General features: G+C 40.6%; 1 protein-coding gene across 1 annotated transcript in view; it reads left to right on the top strand.

The window, feature by feature from the left end:
• ADGRD1 (adhesion G protein-coupled receptor D1) overlaps nt 1-24,245 on the top strand; it is a 717,614-nt gene that overhangs the window by 307,135 nt on the left and 386,234 nt on the right. The window contains exon 15 of the mRNA XM_075854444.1: nt 16,713-16,764. Within this exon, the coding sequence (XP_075710559.1) occupies nt 16,713-16,764 (52 nt within the window). The remainder of the gene's footprint in view (nt 1-16,712; nt 16,765-24,245) is intronic.

Here is a 24,245-nt window from a genome sequence, read left to right as displayed (position 1 = left end):
CGGTTACGTCTGAATACAAGTTCACAGGGCTTGCAGCGTACTGCAGCTGGTAGGATATTAGTTCACCAAAACGACTGCATATTTACACACAAATGACAAACTGCTGAAATCAGCATTTCTGTCACTACTTCATGCTTCTCTCATAGAGTGCATTATTTAAGGGGTTGTCTACGACCGGACAACTGATGACCTATCAACAGCGTGTTCTCGCGAGAACACGCTGTGTGTCTGTGCACTGCCAGAAGCTGGGTGGGAACGATGAGAAGTGGATGATGCTGATTCGTCAGCATCATACACTTCTATTCACAACGCCCAGTTAGTAAAACAAGTAAACACGCCCAGTTAAAAACACAATACACGCCCAGTTGGAAATACAAAAAAAAAAAAAAAAAAACGCCCAGTTGTCCATTTCAAAGCTCATTTGCATATATATAAAATAGCTCATAACTTGGCCAAAAATGAACATTTAAAAAAAACACGTTACTGTTATCTACATTGCAGCGCCCATCACATGCAATATGAGATAGGGATTTGATAATCTGGTGACAGACCCTCTTTAACTGATGGATGAGAGAAGACAAACAAAAAGGTGTGAAGCGCAACAGCACATGTCACTGTTTTTTCTCTCTATCATCCTGAACATGTTTCCTCTGATTGATTTTATTAAAAAGACTGTCCGGCTCTGCCAGGTTAAAAAGTGTCCCCTGTCACTTTTTTTTTACTAAACCTATTACAGGGGGTAGTATCCAGGAAAACATCTCTACCTTCAGTCATCATCTTTAGGAGTCAGTCACTGTTGCCCCCAGAGAACACCTCGCTATTTACTTTTGAACTTAGGAATCATTATCAAAAGTAAGCATTATTTATCATGATAATCACATGCATTATTTATTATGATAATCACATGCAAGCATTATTTATCATGATAGTCACAAGTAAGAATTATTTATCATGATAATCACATGCATTATTTATCATGATAATCACATGCATTATTTATCATGATAATCACAAGTAAGCATTATTTATCATGATAATCACATGCATTATTTATTATGATAATCACATGCAAGCATTATTTATCATGAAAATCACAAGTAAGCATTATTTATCATGATAGTCACAAGTAAGCATTATTTATCATGATAATCACATGCATTATTTATCATGATAATCACATGCATTATTTATCATGATAATCACAAGTAAGCATTATTTATCATGATAGTCACAAGTAAGCATTATTTATCATGATAATCACATGCATTATTTATCATGATAATCACATGAATTATTTATCATGATAATCACAAGTAAGCATTATTTATCATGATAATCACATGCATTATTTATTATGATAATCACAAGCAAGCATTATTTATCATGAAAATCACAAGTAAGCATTATTTATCATGATTGTCACAAGTAAGCATTATTTATCATGATAATCACATGCATTATTTATCATGATAATCACATGCATTATTTATCATGATAATCACAAGTAAGCATTATTTATCATGATAGTCACAAGTAAGCATTATTTATCATGATAATCACATGCATTATGTATCATGATAATCACATGAATTATTTATCATGATAATCACAAGTAAGCATTATTTATCATGATAGTCACAAGTAAGAATTATTTATCATGATAATCACATGCATTAGTTATCATGATAATCACATGCATTATTTATCATGATAATCACAAGTAAGCATTATTTATCATGATAGTCACAAGTAAGAATTATTTATCATGATAATCACATGCATTATTTATCATGATAATCACATGCATTATTTATCATGATAATCACAAGTAAGCATTATTTATCATGATAATCACATGCATTATTTAGCATGATAATCACATGCATTATTTATCATGATAATCACAAGTAAGCATTATTTATCATGATAATCACATGCATTATTTATCATGATCACAAGTAAGCATTATTCATCATGATAATCACATGTAAGCATTATTTATCATGATATTCACATGTCTTCATTATTTATCATGATATTCTCAAGTAAGCATTATTTATCATAATAATCACAAGTAAGCTTTATTTATCATGATAATCACAAGTAAGGGCCTCTTCACATCAGCGTAGACTACGCTATTGTTTCAGCTAAAAACAGAAACCTTACATAACGGAAACCATCTGCAACAGAAGCATTACCATTGAAATCAATGGTAATGCAAACGGAAGCTATGGTTTCCGTTTGGCTTTCCGTTCATTGGTTCCTCCAACGGAAAGGTTGAACGGAACCCATGAACGGAAGAACAATGCTGATGTGAACAGGACCTAAGCATTGTGTATCATGTAAGTAAGCTTTATGTATCATGATAAGCACAAGTAAGCATTATTTATCATGATATTCACATGTATTCATTATTTATCATGATATTCTCAAGTAAGCATTATTTATCATGATATTCACAAGTAGACTTTATTTCATGATATTCACAAGTAAGCATTATTTATCATAATCACAAGTAAGGCTTCGTTCACATCTGCACTCCGTTCATGGGTTCAGTCTGAGCTTCCGTCACGGGAACCCATGAACGGAATCCAAACTGAAACCATAGGGTTCAGTTTGCATCACCATTGATTTCAATGGTGACGGATCCAGTGCACACGTTTTCCGTTTGTCACGGTTGGGTAAGGGTTCCGTCGTTTTGATGCAATGGTGATGCAAACAGAACCCTATTGTTTTCGTTTGGATTCCGTTCATGGATTTCCCTGATAGAAAGCTCTGACGGAGCCCATGAATGGTGTCCCAATCCAGAAGTGAACAAAGCCCAAGTTTTACGTATCACAAATAAACGTTATAAATCATTATAAACATAAGTAAGCATTATTTATCCTGATATCTACTAGTAAGCTTTATTTATCCTTATATCTACAAGTAAGCTTTATTTATCCTGATATCTACAAGTAAGCTTTATTTATCCTGATATCTACAAGTAAGCATTATTTATCCTGATATCTACAAGTAAGCTTTATTTATCCTGTTATCTATAAGTAAGCTTTATTTATCCTGATATCTACAAGTAAGCATTATTTATCCTGATATCTAAAAGTAAGCTTTATTTATCCTGATATCTACAAGTAAGCTTTATTTATCCTGATATCTACAAGTAAGCATTATTTATCCTGATATCTACAAGTAAGCTTTATTTATCCTGATATCTACAAGTAAGCATTATTTATCCTGATATCTACAAGTAAGCTTTATTTATCCTGATATCTACAAGTAAGCTTTATTTATCCTGATATCTACAAGTAAGCTTTATTTATCCTGATATCTACAAATAAGCATTATTTATCCTGATATCTACAAGTAAGCTTTATTTATCATGATATCTACAAGTAAGCTTTATTTATCCTGATATCTACAAGTAAGCTTTATTTATCCTGATATCTACTAGTAAGCTTTATTTATCCTGATATCTACAAGTAAGCTTTATTTATCCTGATATCTACAAATAAGCATTATTTATCCTGATATCTACAAGTAAGCTTTATTTATCCTGATATCTACAAGTAAGCTTTATTTATCCTGATATCTACAAATAAGCATTATTTATCCTGATATCTACAAGTAAGCTTTATTTATCCTGATATCTAATAGTAAGCTTTATTTATCCTGATATCTACAAGTAAGCTTTATTTATCCTGATATCTACAAGTAAGCATTATTTATCCTGATATCTACAAGTAAGCTTTATTTATCCTGATATCCACTAGTAAGCTTTATTTATGCTGATAGCTACTAGTAAGCTTTATTTATCCTGATATTACAAGTAAGCTTTATTTATCCTGATATCTACTAGTAAGCTTTATTTATGCTGATAGCTACTAGTAAGCTTTATTTATCCTAATATTACAAGTAAGCTTTATTTATCCTGATATCTACAAGTAAGCTTTATTTATCCTGATAGCTACTAGTGAGCATTATTTATCCTGATATCTACTAGTAAGCATTATTTATCCTGATATCTACAAGTAAGCATTATTTATCCTGATATCTACAAGTAAGCTTTATTTATAATGATATGAGTGATTTAGCAGTCCAGATTTCTCAAGTTTGGGTGTAGTGTCTCAGGGGTTTTAAGAGGAATGCTGGCCATATACAACAGATAGCGGTTGGCCAAAGTCTCCCACTTTCTCCTGTATCATGCACACTTGTGCCAAGCGCAGGGGTGTACCTGGGGGAGAGGGTTCCAGTACCCAGAAACCCTGCAGCTCGTAAAAGGAAGCACCGCAGCCATGTAATGAAACTTTTCCTTTCTGCAGCCACCACTATTGGGCGCTCCTTACAGATTTAGATTTATACAGTTGGTATTGTGTTCAATGTGTAAATCTGTATGTAGTGAGCCCCACCTAGTGGTGGCTACGGGAAACAGGAGGTTTGGGGCTCTGTAAGGCTGGGTTCACACGAGCACATTAACGTCCGTAATGGACGGACGTATTTCGGCCGGAAGTTCCGGACCGAACACAGTGCAGGGAGCCGGGCTCCTAGCATCATAGTTATGTACGATGCTAGGAGTCCCTGCCTCTCTGCAGGACTACTGTCCCGTACTGTAATCATGTTTTCAGTACGGGACAGTAGTACCACGGAGAGGCAGGGACTCCTAGCATCGTACATAACTATGATGCTAGGAGCCCGGCTCCCTGCACTGAGTTCGGTCCAGGACTTCCGGCCGAAATACGTCCGTCCATTACGGAAGTTAATGTGCTCGTGTGAACCCAGCCTAACAGAAAAACAGCTCCAACCATTTTAAAGATAGCGTATACCAGTGGTTCCCATCCGGGGTGCCGGGAGAACCGTCCAGGGGTGCTGCGACACTGCAAAAAAATATATATTTTTTTTGCTACAAGCTCCGCCCCTGACGTTGTAGCAGACGTGACGCGTGCACGTGTTACGAGTACCGCCCACCGCTTCCCACTAGAAGCCTGACTGAGGGAGAGGAGCCATGCTGTGCAGGGTAAGTCTTTTTTTTTTCTTTAGTTTGTTACCATTTGTGTGAGAAATGGAGCCAGGGGAATGCCGGAAGTTGTAGTCCTCTCCTCTTATACCTTCTCCCTGTAATGTCCTTTGATATCCCATATTAACAGCCTGGACAAGCTGGGAGTTGTAGTTCTCTACTCTTATACATCCTCCCTGTAATGTTCTCTGATATCCCATATTAACAGCCTGGACATGCTGGGAGTTGTAGTTCTCTCCTCTTATACCCCCTCCCTGTAATGTTCTCTTATATCCCTTAATAACAACCTGGACATGCTGGGAGTTGTTGTTCTTATACCTCCTCCTCCTGTAAACTTTCTCTGATATCACATAACATCCTGGACATGCTGGGAGTTGTAGTTCTCTCCTCTTCTACCTCCTCCTCCTGTAAACTTTCTCTGATATCACATAACATCCTGGACATGCTGGGAGTTGTAGTTCTCTCCTCTTATAGCCCCTCCCTGTAATGTCCTCTTATATCCCTTAATAACAGCTTGGACATGCTGGGAGTTGTAGTTCTCTCCTCTTCTACCTCCTCCTCCTCCTCCTGTAAACTTTCTCTGATATCACATAACATCCTGGACATGCTGGAAGTTGTAGTTCTCTCCTCTTATACCCCCTCACTGTAATGTCCTCTTATATCCGTTAATAACAGCTTGGACATGCTGGGAGTTGTTGTTCTTATACCTCCTTATTATATATATGATGGTCATTACTGTGAGTGGGGGGCTGATGGTCATTTTACTGTGAGTGGGTGGCTGATAGTCATTTTACTGTGAGTTGAGGGCTGATGGTCATTACTGTGAGTGGGGGGCTGATGGTCATTTTACTTTGAGTGGGGGGCTGATGGTCTCCCAGTGGTTTCCGCCTCTGACCTCCCATTGAAATTAATAGGAGGCAGAAAAAACCTGTGGCGCTCGTTTGGTGCTTTTTTGTCTGCGGTTTTTGCATTTGCTTCAACGGCTTAAAAAAACTGTGGGCAAAAAAACACAGCAAGAAAAAAAGTCAAACAACGCTGTTAATTCAAAATCGGCCTCAAAATTCCTAAATGAATTTGAAGGTAGATTTTTTTTTTCTGCCTTATAAAAAAACGCTGTGTGAACATACCCTAAGAGTGTAGTGCTTGTTTTTAGCCATTTTTTGTCATTTTGTAAACAATTTTTAGTAGGGGTGCCCTGAGAAATTTTTTTTTTTTCCTGGGGTACCTCGAGCCTGAAAACGTTGGGAAATTCTGCTGTATACTGTATTTTGAAATGAATCACCATGGGATTTTGGATATAAACCCCTTTACCACCCTAAACACCAGGAATACTATTAGTGATATTTCTATGAATATTATTACTAACCAGTCCATTCTTTGTCAACTTTCTACAAATACTAAATTACACATTTTTACAACGTGAGTATATTGGAGGTGCATTTTACAGACCCACTTTAAAGCAAAAAACACATTTGAACTTGGAGTTCGCATGTTTATTTCCTCAGGGAGAGGGGGATAAACTACTGCCAAACACCTCTCCTGGGGGGACAAATGATTGGACTGAAATCCAACCTTTCTTTTTGTGGGCAAGCAGACTGCCCCATGCACATTTGATCATGATGACATTTATCTAATGTATTTGTAGAGGAATGATCGAGGCACTCACCGAAGCTGGCAAACAATTTCTTTATTACAAAAAGATCTTGGTCAGGATGTGGAATTGCCTACGGCCGTTTCACGTGCGTACACGCTTTCTCAAGGCCCTACAAATATATTCAGCCGATTGTGCTACTCTTTCGATGAGCAACTCCGTGGCAATTTACCTGCAATTATCCAACAGTAAGCAAGCCATATTTCAACTCCCATTCCGATTAGGCGGTTTTGGCAGTGCCAGCCTCTTTCCTTCTTCCCATTGATTTATCTAATGTGTATGGCCAGTTTAAGGAATGGCCACCTTTTTCCACCATATTGTTCATAATTCTGTGCTGGTTAATCTTAATATATCTGGATAGCGATCAGAGCTCCATTTTTTTCTGATAAAGGCCTCCAATTCTCTTGCATAGGCATTAGATTTAAAGCGGACCTGTCTCATATTTATGCTGCCCTGTCTGAGGCAGCATAAAGAAGTGACATACTAACTGATTTCAGCGTGCTATCAGTTATTTAATAATGTACTGTAGTTTGAGCATTTACATTTTATACTTATCTCGCGCGGCCAGTGATGCAGGGCTTTAGTCCAAGTATATTCATATATCCACGCTCCCCATGCCCCACAGACGCTTATTGACACTTTTCTCACTATGCATAGTAATAGGGGGAAAAGTGTCAATCAGCAACTGGAGGGCGGGTGGGGGGGGGGGCGTTGGAGGCGTGGATATATGAATATACTTGGATTTAAGCTCTGTATCGCTGGCCGTGCGCCATAAGTATAAGATCTAATATTTATAAACTACAGAACATTACTAGGTGATAGGACGCTCAAAATATATGTCACTTCTTTATGCGCCCTCAAACAGGGCAGCATGAATGCCGTATGTGACAGATCCACTTTAAAACGAGCTGTCTTGTAGCTGCCATTAAAGGGAGTATAGCAGCTTACAGCATACTGTGTTATCATTGAGTTCAATGTATGCAGTTAGCTCCTAAGCTCCCTCTAGTGGTGGCTGCATGCGGTAAACATTTTATGTTTTAAATACATCTCTAGGCAAAGGATCTGGACTTCTGTATCAAGATAAGGTGAAAAATTTACAGTACAGTATTTTGAACCAATTTAGATTTAGATAAAAATAAAAAATTGCTTTAGATAATTCTAAACGTTTTAGATCTATCTGCCTGTTTATTATTCAATTTAATTCCTTAACATTTGTCTTGGACTTGAGTTTTAGTATTGAGTTGTTGGTTAAACTGAAATGTCGCTTATAATGTGGCAATTCAGATTTAGCATAATTTATTAAAATGTTATGCATGATTCTGAAGAATGTTCTTACCCTTGGCTTGTGTGGATTGTCCACCCAATCTCCAGAGACATTAAGACTTACTGCAAGGCTAAATGACAATAAAGTTTTCATAAGACAGGCATTTAAAAATGCTTCTAGAAGCTTACCTCCAGCAGCCACATTGGAATGTGTCACGGGAATATGTCATTACTCCTTGGGTGGCCTTTGGTCACTTAGTGAGAGGTTTGAAATCGAATGTAACAATATTACCATTAACAACGCATGAAAGACATGAACCACATGAACCATGCATTGGTAATGAAACGTCAGTTGTGAGAGGTACTTTATAAACACTGTTTGAAACACATAAGAGACCAACTTATTAGGGCATGACCACACATGGCGGAATTCCTCCGCAACTGTCCGCATCCATGCCGCACAGAATCTGCGTTGCAGATTCTGCTGCGGATCTGCACAAAATGTGCAGTACATTGATGCGGACTAGCTGCTGCGGACTGCGGGAAAAGTGCTTCCCTTCTCCCTATCAGTGCAGGATAGAGAGAAGGGACAGCACTTTCCCTAGTGAAAGTAAACGACTTTCATACTTACCGGCCGTTGTCTTGGTGACGCGTCCCTCTTTCGGCATCCAGCCCGACCTCCCTGGATGACGCGCCAGTCCATGTGACCGCTGCAGCCTGTGCTTGGCCTGTGATTGGCTGCAGCCGTCACTTACACTGAATCGTCATCCTGGGAGGCCGGACTGGAGACAGACCCAGGGAGTTCTCGGTAAGTATGAACTTATATATTTTTTTACAGATACATGTATATTGAGATCGGTAGTCACTGTCCCGGGTGCAGAAACAGTTACTGCCGATCGCTTAACTCTTTCAGCACCCTGGACAGTGACTATTTACTGACGTCTCCTAGCAACGCTCCCGTCATTACGGGAGCCCCATTGACTTCCTCAGTCTGGCTGTAGACCTAGAAATACATAGGTCCAGCCAGAATGAAGAAATGTCAAGTTAAAAAAGCAAGACGCATCCGCAGCACACATGACATGTGCATGACAGCTGCGGACTTCATTGCGGAACTTTGAATCTCCATTGAAGTCAATGGAGAAATTCCGCCATGAGTCCGCCACTGCTCCGCAACAGACAGAGCATGCTGCGGACACCAAATTCCGCTCCGCAGCCTATGCTCCGCAGCGGAATTGTACGCATCGTGTAAACGAACACTGCTAAATTAAAGTGAAAGTCAATGGAGAAACGGCTCCGCTGCGGATTAACGCTGCGGAGTGTCCGCAGCGGAATTTAAGTGAAATTCCGCCATGTGTGAACCCGCCCTTAAAGGGAGAATCAACACATAAAAATTTAAAAAGTTATGAATAAATTATCTTTGATGTACATCTAAGGGGGTGACAGCTTTGATTACAAGCGTAGAATACATAAGAGTCTTGCATTGACTTGCAGTGTATTAAATACTTTCATTGAAAATTAGACTTTTTCATTGTAGCACTTTTGACGGTAACATTCTGGCTTCAAAGGAAAACTGCTGAGAAACATAATTTATCTGTATTATTGTCCTGTTCAGAATATAGTCTCCAGATAGTTGGAGGCTGTACACCTGAAGATCCACATATCACGCTGCTCTGGCATGTCTAGTTCACATGTTATTTTTGGTGTTTTTTTGATTCATTATTCTATTCCTTTTAACGTTGTGCAGTGTATAAAACAAATCTGTTGCTAACTGAAAATGTCCCACATGTTAACATATGAATATCTAATTCTTCAACAGAGCTTAGATTGCTATTATTCATTAATGGAGTTTTCCCTCCATAGTTAATAATGACATATCGCTAGAATATGCCATTCCTTACTGATCGCGGGAGTCCTTCTGCCGGGACTTCCTAAGAATGAAGGGGCCGCTGTACTAGCTAAACCAGGGCTTTTTCACAGTGCTTTCCTGCGTAGCGAGTTGCCGGGAGCGCCGCTGTGCAGGGAAACACAGGAACTGGAACACAGTCCCATTCACTTGAGAAAAGCCAACAGGACCTCTTTTATTAAAATATATATGGGCCCCGAGATCAGAACCCCACCAATCATATTGTTATGGCATATCATGTCAATATGTCATAAAGGAATACCCCTTTAATGAAGTAATCAAACCAATAGATCAATAGGCCACCATTTGAAATACTGAAAATACTAAATGGAGACGCATAATCAGATAAACAGATCCATTTTCCAGAATGCAATATGAGATTGTTTATATGCACATGTTTATTGACTTCAGTAAAAAAACAAACCAATATCCATGTTATTTTTACATGCATTACTGCACACCACTCTTATTGACCAAGTCTGAATGGGCCTTTATAGTATCATAACCCAAAACTTCAGTAAAGTTAATGTGGGTGTATGTGACAGCACAGCATTATCTCGCGAGATCACGATATGCTGAGTACAAATGGACATGAATGGAGAGAAGTGTATGACACTGATTGGTCAGCGTCATAAACTCCTCTTTACAATGCCCACTTGGTCAAAAGTTAAAAAACACACATTTTGGCGTTAGGAAAGTAATTAGCATAAATCTCAAATTGCTCATTACTGTAGGAGATAGGGCACTTATAATGTGGTGAAAGAACCTCTTTAAGGAGCAAGCCCACCTATAGAAAAGTTGGGGCCAAATATAAAAATATACCACTTTGTAAGATTTGTTAATTACTTATTTTTCCTTCTTAGTCTTATTTCACTGCTGGGTGTACTTACTACTAGTGTACAGAATTTTTTGGCTGACTAGTGGATTCAGACTACAAACAGTCTCCCCTGTTGTCTGGTTCTATCAGTAGAAGCTATCTTTAGGAGACCCAACACACAGATTCTTCTATCAAGCGATTGATCCTGCACCTGCTTCCTCTCTCAGATGTCACAGCAGGCTGCAGTAACTGAGAAGAACCATCTCAGACAAGGAGAAATAGAGAACTGAGGAGAAATTATACCCTAGAGTAGTTAGAGAGGGTATCAAAAAGTGGGCTGCCCCAGTGTAGGAGAGAAGAATCTAACACAGAGCAAGGGGAGGTGAAGAGTGTTTGGTCTGTGCCGCTATACAGTGTACTGTACTGTGACAGTTATCAGACAGCGGGAGTGAAGGGGGTGTCTGCGGCACATATCACAGAACAGGAATCCCCACTTGGCTCTAATTTCGAATTTTTCTATGAAGCCCTCCTAAAATTTAGATGTCAGAGTGACATGAAAGAAAATAAAGATTTAAAAAAAAGATTAAACTAAAAAGAAGTATTGCTAGTATGGCAAATGGCCTAAAGTAGAAAACCAATGGGGCAGATTTACTACGTCTGCATCAGAATGTGTAAAAAAAAATTGGTACATTTTGGAACATTTTATTTTAGACTAATTTAAGAACAGATGTTTACACCTTACTAGACACTTTAAAAAAAAAAGTGTCTAGAAAAGGGGGCATGGCTAAGAGGGAAGGTGCGAGGCTTACAATGCGCCAAAATGCACCAAACAAAAACGATGCCATATGCCTTGGTATAGTAAAGAAATACCTGTCTAGCATGTTAAATATATTATACAGCTTGCACCACTGTGATTAATAACAGTAGCGCATTTTCAGACTGCATGGTCTAAATCTTAGACGGCTTAGTAAATCTGCCCCAATAACTTTTCCCAATGCTTACCATAAGGTGGATTCCTACACGGCAGATTTTGTATCAGAAATTTCTGCGACTGAAAATCAGTTCCATTTCTTCCTTAATGCAACTTGCAGAAATCCAAACACCTGCTGCGGAAACAACCAAATTCAGAATATTCAGCAACAAAATCTGCTGCGCATGAATGCAGCCTTACAATTTTCCTTTGCTTTACCACTATCTAGGTCCCACGTCGCATCATTGTTTATAAATCTGTAATATGATGACAGATGATGTCACTATGATGGGAGATGATTGGCTGCCATAGTCACATGACATTATTACACCGGTTTGTATACACCACAGACGAGCCAGGGAACTGGGAGAGCAACAGTGTTGGGGCACTTAATAGCACCATTATAGCTAAGTAGGAATATTAGTTACAGTATATGTGTCTGATAATTGGTATATGACTTTTAAGGTATTGCGATAAATAATGTTAAATTGTTATATATTAATATTTACATACATTTATTTACTACACCAGTATGATAAAATGAGAAGCATCTAAGGGGAAGAAAAATTGATGTTAACTTGAAGAGTTTGACTTTACAATAAGATCTAGTGATTAAAATGCATTATTTACCAGTAGTGCAGTGAACCTCTAGCAGACTGCTTGCAAAGGCTATAGCCATCTCTCAAGATAAAGGCAATAACCCTAGTAAATATTTGTTTGGTATTTTCCTAAAATTATGCCTCACAGCAGACAGTTAGTTTAGCACAGAAATACAGCCTAGTGTGACCCCGTGTGAAGTAATGTTCCTCATACTTTTATCAGCTTCTCACATCTTGTCTTAATACAGCAGATGCCCAAAGCAAAGGACTAAGAGGAAAGGATGCTTGTCTAATATTTTATGAGAGCTTTTTCTGTGTCTTTGTAATGTGTTGACTTTTCACTATCCCTAGGCAAGGGATTTTAGGAAATCAACCTTATCTCCAATTTTGTTACAAGATCTTCTGATACTGCCTCTCTTTTTCCAATGTGTTTTATGCTTTACAATTGTCACATTCCCAAACGGCAAAACCTTACTCAGCAATATTTTTTTCAGTATATTGTTTCTAGTTAATATTTATATCCTGTTTGCCTGCATGTTATGCTAGTAAGAATCTACTTTTTTTGCTTTGCCCTTTATCATATGTAGTTTCTATGTTTCACGTAATACACTAGTAATTTGGTACTAGAACATTATATAGTAAAGCAAAGAAAATATAACATTTGTAAGCAGTCCCCGAAGAGCTATTTTTTCCACACTAATAAAACCTTGCCCTCCTTGAAATAAGCTAGAGTATATCCTAAAGGAGAGAAGGAAAGGGAAATTATTCAGTTATCCAGTGAGAGAAAACATCAACATCCCATCATGGACTGGATTTGGGGAATATATTCCCCAAAGTGTAACACCATGTTTAATTTTTCTGCATCTGCACCTTACAACAGACTCATGAGACCGCCAATGTCATCACTGTATAACACTACAGTACCACAATTTCAGAATTTACAAATGTATGGTCTCTATTATGATCTATCATGTACTACATGTATAGAATAGAACACTGACAGTCACAGTGCCCCATATAGCAGTGACAGCTATGTGTCCCCATATTAGTGACAGCCATTGTGCTGCAATAGCAATGACAACTACAATGCCCCATATCAGTGATAAGTCACAGTGCCTCCATTAATGCCAACCACAGTGCCCTCAATGAGTGACACCCGCTACAGTGTCAGCAGTGCCATAAGCCACATTCCCCTCATTAACACTACCAGGCACAATGCCCTCCTATAATAATTATCTTTCCTTGCTTCTGCACTACTCTTTTAACTAAGGAATTGCAGGACCTGGAAGATGAACAAAAGTGCATATACATCTTTAAGGTCCTGCAGTGTAGGGAAGAAAGAATGAAGACTGCTGTCAAATGATCAAATAGATATGGCTGTTTAACAACCACCGCATCGTTCTGTACCATTGAGACACAAGCAAAAATTTCTATCGTTGCGGGCTGTACAGAATGTCATAGGGGGGCTCATGGGGCACACAGGCTAGTAGTTGCGCACCCCTAATTTAGGCTTTCAATAATACCAATCACATAATAACATATGTCCACCATATCTCCATATAACCTATATGACCATTTAGCCATATGTCAATACAAAATTTACATACTACTACCTTGTGGCTTCCGATGGTCAGTGATATATTTTTCTTGACTGAATAGGTAGATGAGGCTTGTCATACTGTTGGATCTTCCTTCTTATTTCTTGTCTCTAACTTCCTGAAAGTATGTTAAGAAGAAGTTGGGGACAGATGGAAGCATAACTGCAGGATCAGACTACACATGGTTTCTTAGTAGTCTGTTACCATGGATACACATAGTCTTGATTACAAATATCCTGCCATTGTTTTGTCTACAGCTCCTAAGCAGATCCATCTTAAAAGTTGCTTCATTTAGATGCATTTCAACAATAAAAAAAATTGTGGCAAAGGTGGATATAGCCTTTAACAAAATAATTCAACTATTACCTAAAGTAAAGCAGAGACTATCTTCAGGTTACTCGTGACAGTAATATGAGAAAATACTTATTATAGTATTCTGCAGCCATGGGTCTGTAAATAAAGAAACTTGGAAATCTTCTCAACCCGCCGATGCGTAAACATTTCCTGAAATGTACAGTATGTGAAAGCCAACTATAAATAAAGCGGGCACGAAATTCATTGCATATGATGACCATGACCAATGTATGAGACTTGAAGTTGTACTCCTTCCCATACATCTGAATAGTTTCAATGTACTAAAACAAGTTTTTCTTAGCATGACAGCAAGTGCAAGGCATTATATAAAGCTTACCGGTGTAGTTTTCATTAAATCAATGAAAAGGAACATAATCAGAAGTAGCTCGCAGATGAACTTTCATGCTCAGTTAAACCAGAGAAACATATTATTTTAAACAAAAGCCAATTTGCTCTCCATGGAGAGGCCGCTCGTAGATGCTCTTAATAGAAAACGATCGCAGATCAATGTTTTTAAATGAAAAAGTTCTCCCTTGCTTTATCCATCTCTAGATTTATTCTTCTGCCACACTTCCTACAATTCCTCTCTGTATAATGGCAACTCGCTGACAAATTTGTTTGTGGAATAAAAAAGGTTTTGTCTGAATGGCTTCTTAATTAATTGTTTGGAAAACGTAAAGAGTTTTTATTGTTTTGTAATCAGTGGTCCCGACTAACACTGCAGTGACACTAAATGACAAAACAAGACTGTGCAAGTAATGTAACAAAGCACCCTGGTCAGAACTGAATTTGTGAGCTCAGTTTTTCGAGGGAGCCATGCCAACTACTCTGCCAACTTGTCTCATTCTAAGGGCATGACCACACGTGGCGGATTTCCTCCGCAACTGTCCGCATCAATGCCGCACAGAATCTGCGTTGCAGATTCTGCTGCGGATCTGCACAAAATGTGCAGAAAATTGATGCGGACTAGCTGCTGTTGACTGCGGGAAAAGTGCTTCCCTTCTCCCTATCAGTGCAGGATAGAGAGAAGGGACAGCACTTTCCCTAGTGAAAGTAAAAGAATTTCATACTTACCGGCCGTTGTCTTGGTGACGCGTCCCTCTTTCGGCATCCAGCCCGACCTCCCTGGATGACGCGCCAGTCCATGTGACCGCTGCAGCCTGTGCTTGGCCTGTGATTGGCTGCAGCCGTCACTTAGACTGAAACGTCATCCTGGGAGGCCGGACTGGAGACAGAAGCAGGGAGTTCTCGGTAAGTATGAACTTATATTTTTTTACAGGTTGCTGTATATTGGGATCGGTAGTCACTGTCCCGGGTGCAGAAACAGTTACTGCCGATCGCTTAACTCTTTCAGCACCCTGGACAGTGACTATTTACAGACGTCTCCTAGCAACGCTCCCGTCATTACGGGAGCCCCATTAACTTCCTCAGTCTGGCTGTAGACCTAGAAATACATAGGTCCAGCCAGAATGAAGAAATGTCAAGTTAAAAAAGCAAGACGCATCCGCAGCACACATAACATGTGCATGACAGCTGCGGACTTCATTGCGGAAATTAGAATCTCCATTGAAGTCAATGGAGAAATTCCGCCATGAGTCCGCCACTGCTCCGCAACAGACAGAGCATGCTGCGGACACCAAATTCCGCTCCGCAGCCTATGCTCCGCAGCGGAATTTTACGCATCGTCTAAACGAACACTTCTAAATAGAAGTGTAAGTCAATGCAGAAACGGCTCCGCTGCGGATTAACGCTGCGGAGTGTCCGCAGCGGAATTCTAGTGAAATTCCGCCACGTGTGAACCCAGCCTAACTGTGCTAGATGACTTTGTGGGGGATGATATTATGAACTGAAATAGTCTCTTCTCCGTCACTATACAAATGGGGGAGATGTATTAAAAATGGAAAGTGGAGTAGTTGTCCATGGAGTAGTTGCCCAATCAGCTATGGGTAACTACTGTACCCCACTTTTTCTTTTTCACCAGTTTTGATACAGCTCCCTAAATTACATACTTTTAATTGAAATTGCTGAGTTAAGAGAAATATTTATATATACTATAGTTCGATTTTACACACAGTTTAGCAGCTTTTGGTGGCGTTTTTCGCAGCACTTTTTTATACTTTTTGGGCTAAAACGTTGCAGCCAGATATTAGTAATAAGTCTATAATTAAATATGAAATGGTTACATATACAGCCTTTTTGTTTGTGGCATCTGAATACCATTTTTGGGGTCAGTGGCGTTGGTTATTAAATCAGCATGCTCTTGGTATTGTGTTTTTCTCTGCCATTTTCCCCATTGGCTTCTCTATAGAACTTAAAATTCAGCAAAAAAAGCTGCATGCACAAAATGACCCAAATTAAAAAACGCCACCAAAAATACAAGTAAAAAAAGCTTCAATCGGACGGTATGGGTTACTGTATGTATAACACAAACACGTGGTGAAAAAATATATCATAATAATAATAATAATGTAAAATCCTGACCATATATAGACTTATTTGCCTGCTTTGTTTCTTAAACATGTTGGTCTTTATTTTGCAGGTTCAAGCTGTCAACAATAGTAACCATGTACACCTGTATTGTGCATTTCTGGACTTCAGGTTAGTCATAAGTCAGTCATTCTTATTCTACATCAGACTGGAATCACACATGCAGTTTTTGGTGAAGTTTTTCGACCAAGACTGGAAGTGAATCCAAAAGGAAAGGAAAGCAAAAAAAAAAAAGGAAGGACTAATAGACTTACTTCTTGTTGGATACTCAACTGGCATTGGCTAAAAAAAACTGCATTAAAAACTGAATCAAAAACTGTGTGTGTGTGAATCCAGCCTTACTTGATTTTACTATTAATTTCCAAATGAAACCTTGTAAAAAGAACATCTACTTCTACTATACTGTACACTCATTGTCTATGGACACATTCCATGTACATAAATTCTACTTACGTATTGTGATATCTGTACTGGGGAAAACACTTAAGATATATATACACGGCAGTATTACGGATGCTTGTTGTACATTCCTGTAATACACCACCATTAGCCTGTTATTGGCCCATATTGTACCTTCTTGTGCCTCTGATTTTATACCAGCACACACAGAGTTTATTTTCTTACAAATTACGTAAGAATTGATTCGAGAAAAGATTGTGCCATGCAGCATTGTATGCCATTTTATGGAAGTATTCTCTCCTAGAAGCAATAATTCTAGGGGATAGTACTATGCTTTACGAAGGCAAAATATGGCGGTACATAAAGTGCTTACCGGTCCATAATACAGACCAGTAGGGACTCTGTGTATCACCATCACCACCTAAGCCTTACCAGACACTGGTCCTTTACCTTACCTAGGAAATGCAAGTAATGATGTCACTGACATTTCCTCCTGTCATAGTGGAGAGTGATCTCATAAAGATCTCTATTCCCAAATATTAAAATACAGATTAGGGTATGTTTACACACAAACTTGAAAACGTCTCAAAATACGAAGCTGTTTTCAAGGGAAAACAGCTCCTGATTTACAGACGTTTTTTAAGCCACTCGCGATTTTCGCTGCATCTTTCGCTGCGTTTTTTACGGCCGTTTTTGGAGCTTTTTTCAATAGTCTATTGAAAACTGCTCCAAAAACGTCCCAAGAAGTTCTTGCACTTCTTTTTCGTGGCCGTTTTTTTACGCGTAAAAAAACGCAGCGAAAAATGCTCCATCGGAACAGAACGCCGTTTTCCCATTGAAATCAATGGGCAGATGTTTGGAGGCGTTCTCCTTCCGATTTTTGGGCTGTTTTTCGGCCGTTTACGGCCCGAAAAACGGCCGAAAATAGGCCGTGTGAACGTACCCTTACATTCATATCATAGAAGTGAGAAGATGCTAAAAATGTGTCTAGATAAATCAGTGTTAAAGGTATGTTCACACGGCAACGCCAATTACGTCTGAAATTGCGGCGCTGTTTTCAGGCAAAAACAGCTCCTGAATTTCAGACATTTTGACAAGTGCACGCTTTTTTCGCTGCGTCGTTTACGGACGTAATTGGAGCTGGTTTTCATTGGAGTCAATGAAAAACGTCTCCAATTACGTCCCAAGAAGTGACATGCACTTCTTTGAGGCGGGCGTCTTTTTACGCACCGTCTTTTGACAGCGGCGTGTAAAACAAAAAGCCCGTCTGCACAGAACACCGTAAGACCCATTGAATTCAATGGGCAGATGTTTGGAGCCGTTTTTTCGGCCGTAATTCGAGGTGTAAAACGCCTGAATTACGTCCATAAATAGGGCGTGTGAACATACCCTAACAAATATATGACATGATGGACCTCATGAGTATTCAGTTAATAATATGGTTTCTCATAAGAACCGTTTAGTGATTTGAAGACATCAAACCACCAGATATTACTGAAAATGCTCTGGTTCAGAAAAATCAAGCGACATTTAGGGTATGTGCACACACACTAATTACGTCCGTAATTGACGGACGTATTTCGGCCACAAGTACCGGACCGAACACAGTGCAGGGAGCCGGGATCCTAGCATCATACTTATGTACGATGCTAGGAGTCCCTGCCTCTCCGTGAAACTACTGTCCCATACTGAAAACATGATTACAGTACGGAACAGTTATTCCGCAGCGAGGCAGGGACTCCTAGTGTCATACATAACTATGATGCTAGGAGCCCGGCTCACTGCAGTGTGTTCGGTCCGGGACTTGCGGCCGAAATACGTTCCGTCCTTTACGGACCGAACATGCTCGTGTGAATCCAGCCTTACCCCTTCAGGAACAGCCCTATTTTTTTCAAGTCTGACATGTGTCACTTTATGTGGTGATGCTTGGAATGCTTTTACCTATCCAAGCAATTTGGAAATTGTTTTCTCGTGATATATTGTACTTTATGTTAGTGGAAAAATGTGGTCGATAAATTCATTGATTATTTGTGAAAAACACCAACATTTTTTGCGAAAATTTGAAGAAATTATGATTTTTCTCATTTTTAATGTATCTGCTTGTAAAACAGATAGTAATACCACACAAAATAGTTACTATTTAACATTTACCATGTGTCTACTTTATGTTTGCATTGTTTTTTGAACGTCCTTTAAATTTTCTAGGATGTTACAAGGCTTAGAACTTTAGCAGCAATTTCTCACATTTTTAAGAAAAATTCAAAAGGCTATATTTTCAGGGACGAGTTCAGATCTGAAGTGGCTTTGAGCGGCCCATATAGTAGAAACCCCCATAAACACCCCATTTTGAAAGCTGCACCCCTCAAAGTATTAAAAACAGCATTCAGAAAGTGTTTTAACCCTTTAGGCGTTTCACAGGAATTGAAGCAAAGTAGAGGTGAAATTTACAAATTAATTTTTTTTTGTCAAAGTTCATTTGTAATAAAAAAAATTCTGTAACGCAGAAGGTTTTTCACGAGAAATGCAACTCCATATTTATTGCCCAGATTCTGAAGTTTTTAGCTATATCCCACATGTGGTCCTAGTATGATAATGGACTGAAACGCCGGCCTCAGAAGCAATGGAGCACCTAGTGGATTTTTGGGCCTCCTTTTATTAGAGTATATTTTAGGCACCCTGTCAGGTTTGAAGAGGTCTTGTGGTGCCAAAACATAGGGAAAACCCTCAAAAGATACCCCATTTTTGAAACTTCACCATCAGGGAATTTATCTAGGGGTATAGTTAGCATTTTGACCCCACAGGTTTTTTTACTAAATTTATTTGAATTAGTCTGTGAAAATGAAAATTTCCTTTTTTTCTGGAAAAACAGAATTTTTGTAAGGAATATAGGAGAATCGCAACATTTGGATTTTGCAGCTCAGATTTTGCTGAATTTTTTCTGGGGGCCATGTCACATTTGCAGAGACCCTGAAGTATCAGTACAGTAGAAATTCCCCAGGTGTGATCCCAATTTGGAGACTATACCCCTCAAATAATTAAATTGTAGGTGTATTGAGCATTTTGATCCCTCAGGTGTTTTACAGATTTTATTAGAATTCGGCCGTGAAAATTACAACATCATTTTTCATTTCCACAAGGAATACAGGAGAAAAGACACCCCAGAATTTGTTACACAATTTCTCCTGAGTAGGGAAATACCCCATATGTGGTTGTAAACTGCTATTTGGACACACGACAAGGGTCTAAAGGGAAAAGGCCCAATTTAGTTTTTGGAGTGGAGATTTTACAAAATCGTTTTTTGGTGCCATGTTGCATTGCGCTGAGATACTAGTACAGTGAAAACCCCCGAGAAGTGACCCCATTTAGTAAACTACACCTATCAAGGAATTCATCTAGAAGTGTAGTGAGCATTTTGACCCCAAAGGTTATGTAGAAATTAGTGCACAGTGGATGTTGCCAATTTGAAAATTGCCATTTTCCACAGATATGCTATTTCAATGCCCAATGTGTGGTGCTCAGATTGTGCCACTTGAGACACACCCCATAAATTGTTAAGCGGGTTCTGATTTTTCACGGGGGGGGGGCCAACAGGTTACAGAGGTAGCCACCTCCCTATGTGTCAATCTCTGAAATGTCGCTGTCGCTGTTGACAGCGGCATTTAAGGGGTTAAACGGCGGCGATCGGAGATAACAGTGATCGCCGCCATTGCAGTGGAATGTTGGCTGGCTGGCTGGCTAACACCCGCTGAAGCTGAACCGCGCACAGCTCCTGTGCTTGCTTCATCCTCAGGGCGTTACGTACCACTAAAAAGGGACGTACAGTAATGCCCATTTGCGGGAAGGGGTTAAACCTCAATGAAAAATTAAAGTGACTGTCTAGTCATTTAGCTTGGATATGATGTCAGGGCTGAATATCTACACTATAAAAAATATTGTGACACAAATCATTGAAATCACGTGTTTCATTCAGTCCCATTGTCACTCTACACCGCGTTCCAAATTATTATGCAAATGTTATTTTTCGCTGATTTTCCTAAATAGTCGATGGAAATGAAAGTCAGTATAATCTTCAAGCCATCAACCGTTGGAGTATAATGCAAATTTAATTGAACAAATCTCCTAATGATAACAGTTTGTTTTTTTAGAAGTAAAAAACTCAAAATGCACTGTTTCAAATTATTATGCATAACAGAGATCAAAACATTTTAAAGGTTGTAAAGAGAACTAAAATGGTAATTTGTTGAATTTGCAGCATCAGGAGATCATATTTACAGAAATCAAAAGCTCTTTCAATAAAAAAAAACTTAGCAGGCCAAGTTACATGTTAACATAGAACCAGGGGCGTAACTAGGAAAGACTGGGCCCCATAGCAAACTTTTGACTGGGGCCCCCCTCCCCTGGGTGTCACACAACCCCGCCCCTTGTAGATAGTGCCTTTTTTACAGCCCCCCTGTAGATAACGCCATACAGCCCCCCTGTAGATAACGCCATACAGCCCCCCTGTAGATAACGCCATACAGCCCCCTGTAGATAGTGCCATACAGCCCCCCTGTAGATAGCGCCATACAGCCCCCCTGTAGATAGCGCCATACAGCCTCCCATGTAGATAGCGCCATACAGCACCCCTGTAGCTAGCGCCATACAGCCCCCCTGTAGATAGCGCCATACAGCCCCCTCTGTAGATAACACCATACAGCCCCCCTGTAGATAACGCCATACAGCCCCCTCTGTAGATAACGCCATATAGCCCCCTGTAGATAACGCTATACAGCCCCCTCTGTAGATAGCGCCATACAGCCCCCTCTGTAGATAGCGCCATACAGCCCCCTCTGTAGATAACGCCATAAGCCCCCCTGTAGATAACTCCATACAGCCCCCTTTGTAGATATCTACAGAGGGGGCTGTATGTAGATATCTACAGAGGGGGCTGTATGTAGATATCTACAGAGGGGGCTGTATGGCGTTATCTACAGGGGGGACTTTATGGCGTTATCTACAGGGGGGACTGTATGGCGTTATCTACAGAGGGGGCTGTATGGCGCTAACGCCATACAGCCCCCACTGTAGAGAACGCCATACAGTCCCCACTGTAGAGAACGCCATACAGCCCCCACTGTAGAGAACGCCATACAGCCCCCACTGTAGAGAACGCCATACAGCCCCCACTGTAGAGAACGCCATACAGCCCCCACTGTAGAGAACGCCATACAGCCCCCCTGTAGGGAACGCCATACAGCCCCCTCCTGTAGGGAACGCCATACAGCCCCCTCCTGTAGGGAACGCCATACAGCCCCCCTGTAGGGAACACCATACAGCCCCCCCCTGTAGGGAACGCCATATAGCCCCCCCTGTAGGGAACACCCTACAGCCCCCCCCTGTAGGGAACACCATACAGCCCCCCTGTAGTGAACGCCATACAGCCCCCCCTGTAGGGAACGCCATACAGCCCCCCCCTGTAGGGAACGCCATACAGCCCCCCCTGTAGGGAACGCCATACAGCCCCCCCTGTAGGGAACGCCATACAGCCCCCCCTGTAGGGAACGCCATACAGCCCCCCCCCTGTAGGGAACGCCATACAGCCCCCCCCTGTAGGGAACGCCATACAGCCCCCCCCTTGTAGGGAACGCCATACAGCGTCCCCAACGACCCAAAAAAATGCGACCTACAGTGTGTCCTACAAAAGACATGTATCCCCTATCCACAGGATAGGGGATACATGTGTGATCGCTGGCAGCGATACGGAGAACAGAGGACTGAAAGTCCCCTGAAGTTCTCCATGACTAACCTCTGACTTCCGGCGTCTGCGCAGCTCAATAAAAATGAAAGGAGCCTTGGTCACGCATGCGCACAAGCGCGACCGGCGCTCCATTCATTTCTACGGAGGTGCCGACACAGACCCCGGAAGTCCGAGGTTTGTGATGGAGAACTTCAGGGGACGTTCGGTCCCCCGTTCTCCCTATCAATGCCAGCGATCACACATGTATCCCCTGTCCTGTGGATAGCGGATACATGTCTTTTGTTTAATGGCAGAGCGGGGAGATACCTCCCTGCTCTGCCGTAGTGTTCAGTGGCGTCCCGCTGTAGCAGCCGTAGCGGCTGCTAGCGGTACCTCCGGCCATGGTGGGGGCCCGTGCCAGCGGGCGACACGTGCCCCCTCATGTCGCGGGCCCCGTAACAGCTGCTACGGCTGTTACGGCGGTAGTTACACCACTGCATAGGACCCCTTCTTTGATATCACCTTCACAATTCTTGCATTCCATCCGAAAAATTGCACCACATTGTGTTGCTTTTTTTTGGACGGAATTTCTGCTGCGTAAAAAAGCGCTCATACTTACCACTCCCTCCTTTGACGTCCGCTCTGGCCTCCTACAATAATGTTGCAGGCCATGTGACGCGGCAGCCTGTGATTGCCTGCAGCGGCCACATGGGATGAAACGTCATCCCAGTAGGCCGGACTGCAGGAAGAACGAGGGCGTTCTGGGTAAGTATGATTTTTTTTTTTCTTCCGGAGTTTTGATTTTTGCGGTGTAATCACTGCGAATACGCCGTAAAATTCGCAACACTTGGCCTTCTGTTGCGGGTTTTGCATCCCCATTGAATTCAATGGGGAAAACTGGCAACAGAAAATCAACAAAAACAGTATAAATTTACATGCTGCGAAATTAAATTCTGCACCGCAGGTCAATTTATTAACGCTTACGCTGTGGTTTTTTTCCGCAGCATGGGCATGAGATTTACAAAATTTCATCCACTTTGCTGCTACTGTAAATGCTGCGGAATGTCCGCACACAATTCCGTTGCGGAAATTCCGCAGTGCTTACGCTACATGGGAACCCAGCCTTCATTTTGAGTGAAAACAAACCTTTAGGCCTCCTTCACACACACTTTTTGTGTATATGTTTTTGGCAAAAAAAAACGCATATAAAAAACTCACGTTTTGGTGTTTTTTTTGCTAATAGTGTGTTTTTATAGGTGTCGTTTTTTATATTGCAAATCATATAATTCAAAGATCATGTAATGCCGATTCCTCTTTTGCAACACATGCTTTTTTTCATAAAAATAAGGCCACCAAAATGCCCTATAAGGCTGGATTCACACGAGCATGTTTGGTCCGTAAAGGACGGAAACGTATTTCGGCCACGAGTCCCGGATCGAACACACTGCAGGAAGTCGGGCTCCTAGCATCATAGTTA

Source organism: Rhinoderma darwinii, chromosome 1 (genome assembly GCF_050947455.1).
Source record: "Rhinoderma darwinii isolate aRhiDar2 chromosome 1, aRhiDar2.hap1, whole genome shotgun sequence".
In the NCBI taxonomy this organism is placed as follows: Eukaryota; Metazoa; Chordata; class Amphibia; order Anura; family Rhinodermatidae; genus Rhinoderma; species Rhinoderma darwinii.
The sequence above is the reverse complement of the archived record's forward strand: the minus strand, read 5'-3'. Positions and strand labels throughout refer to the sequence as shown.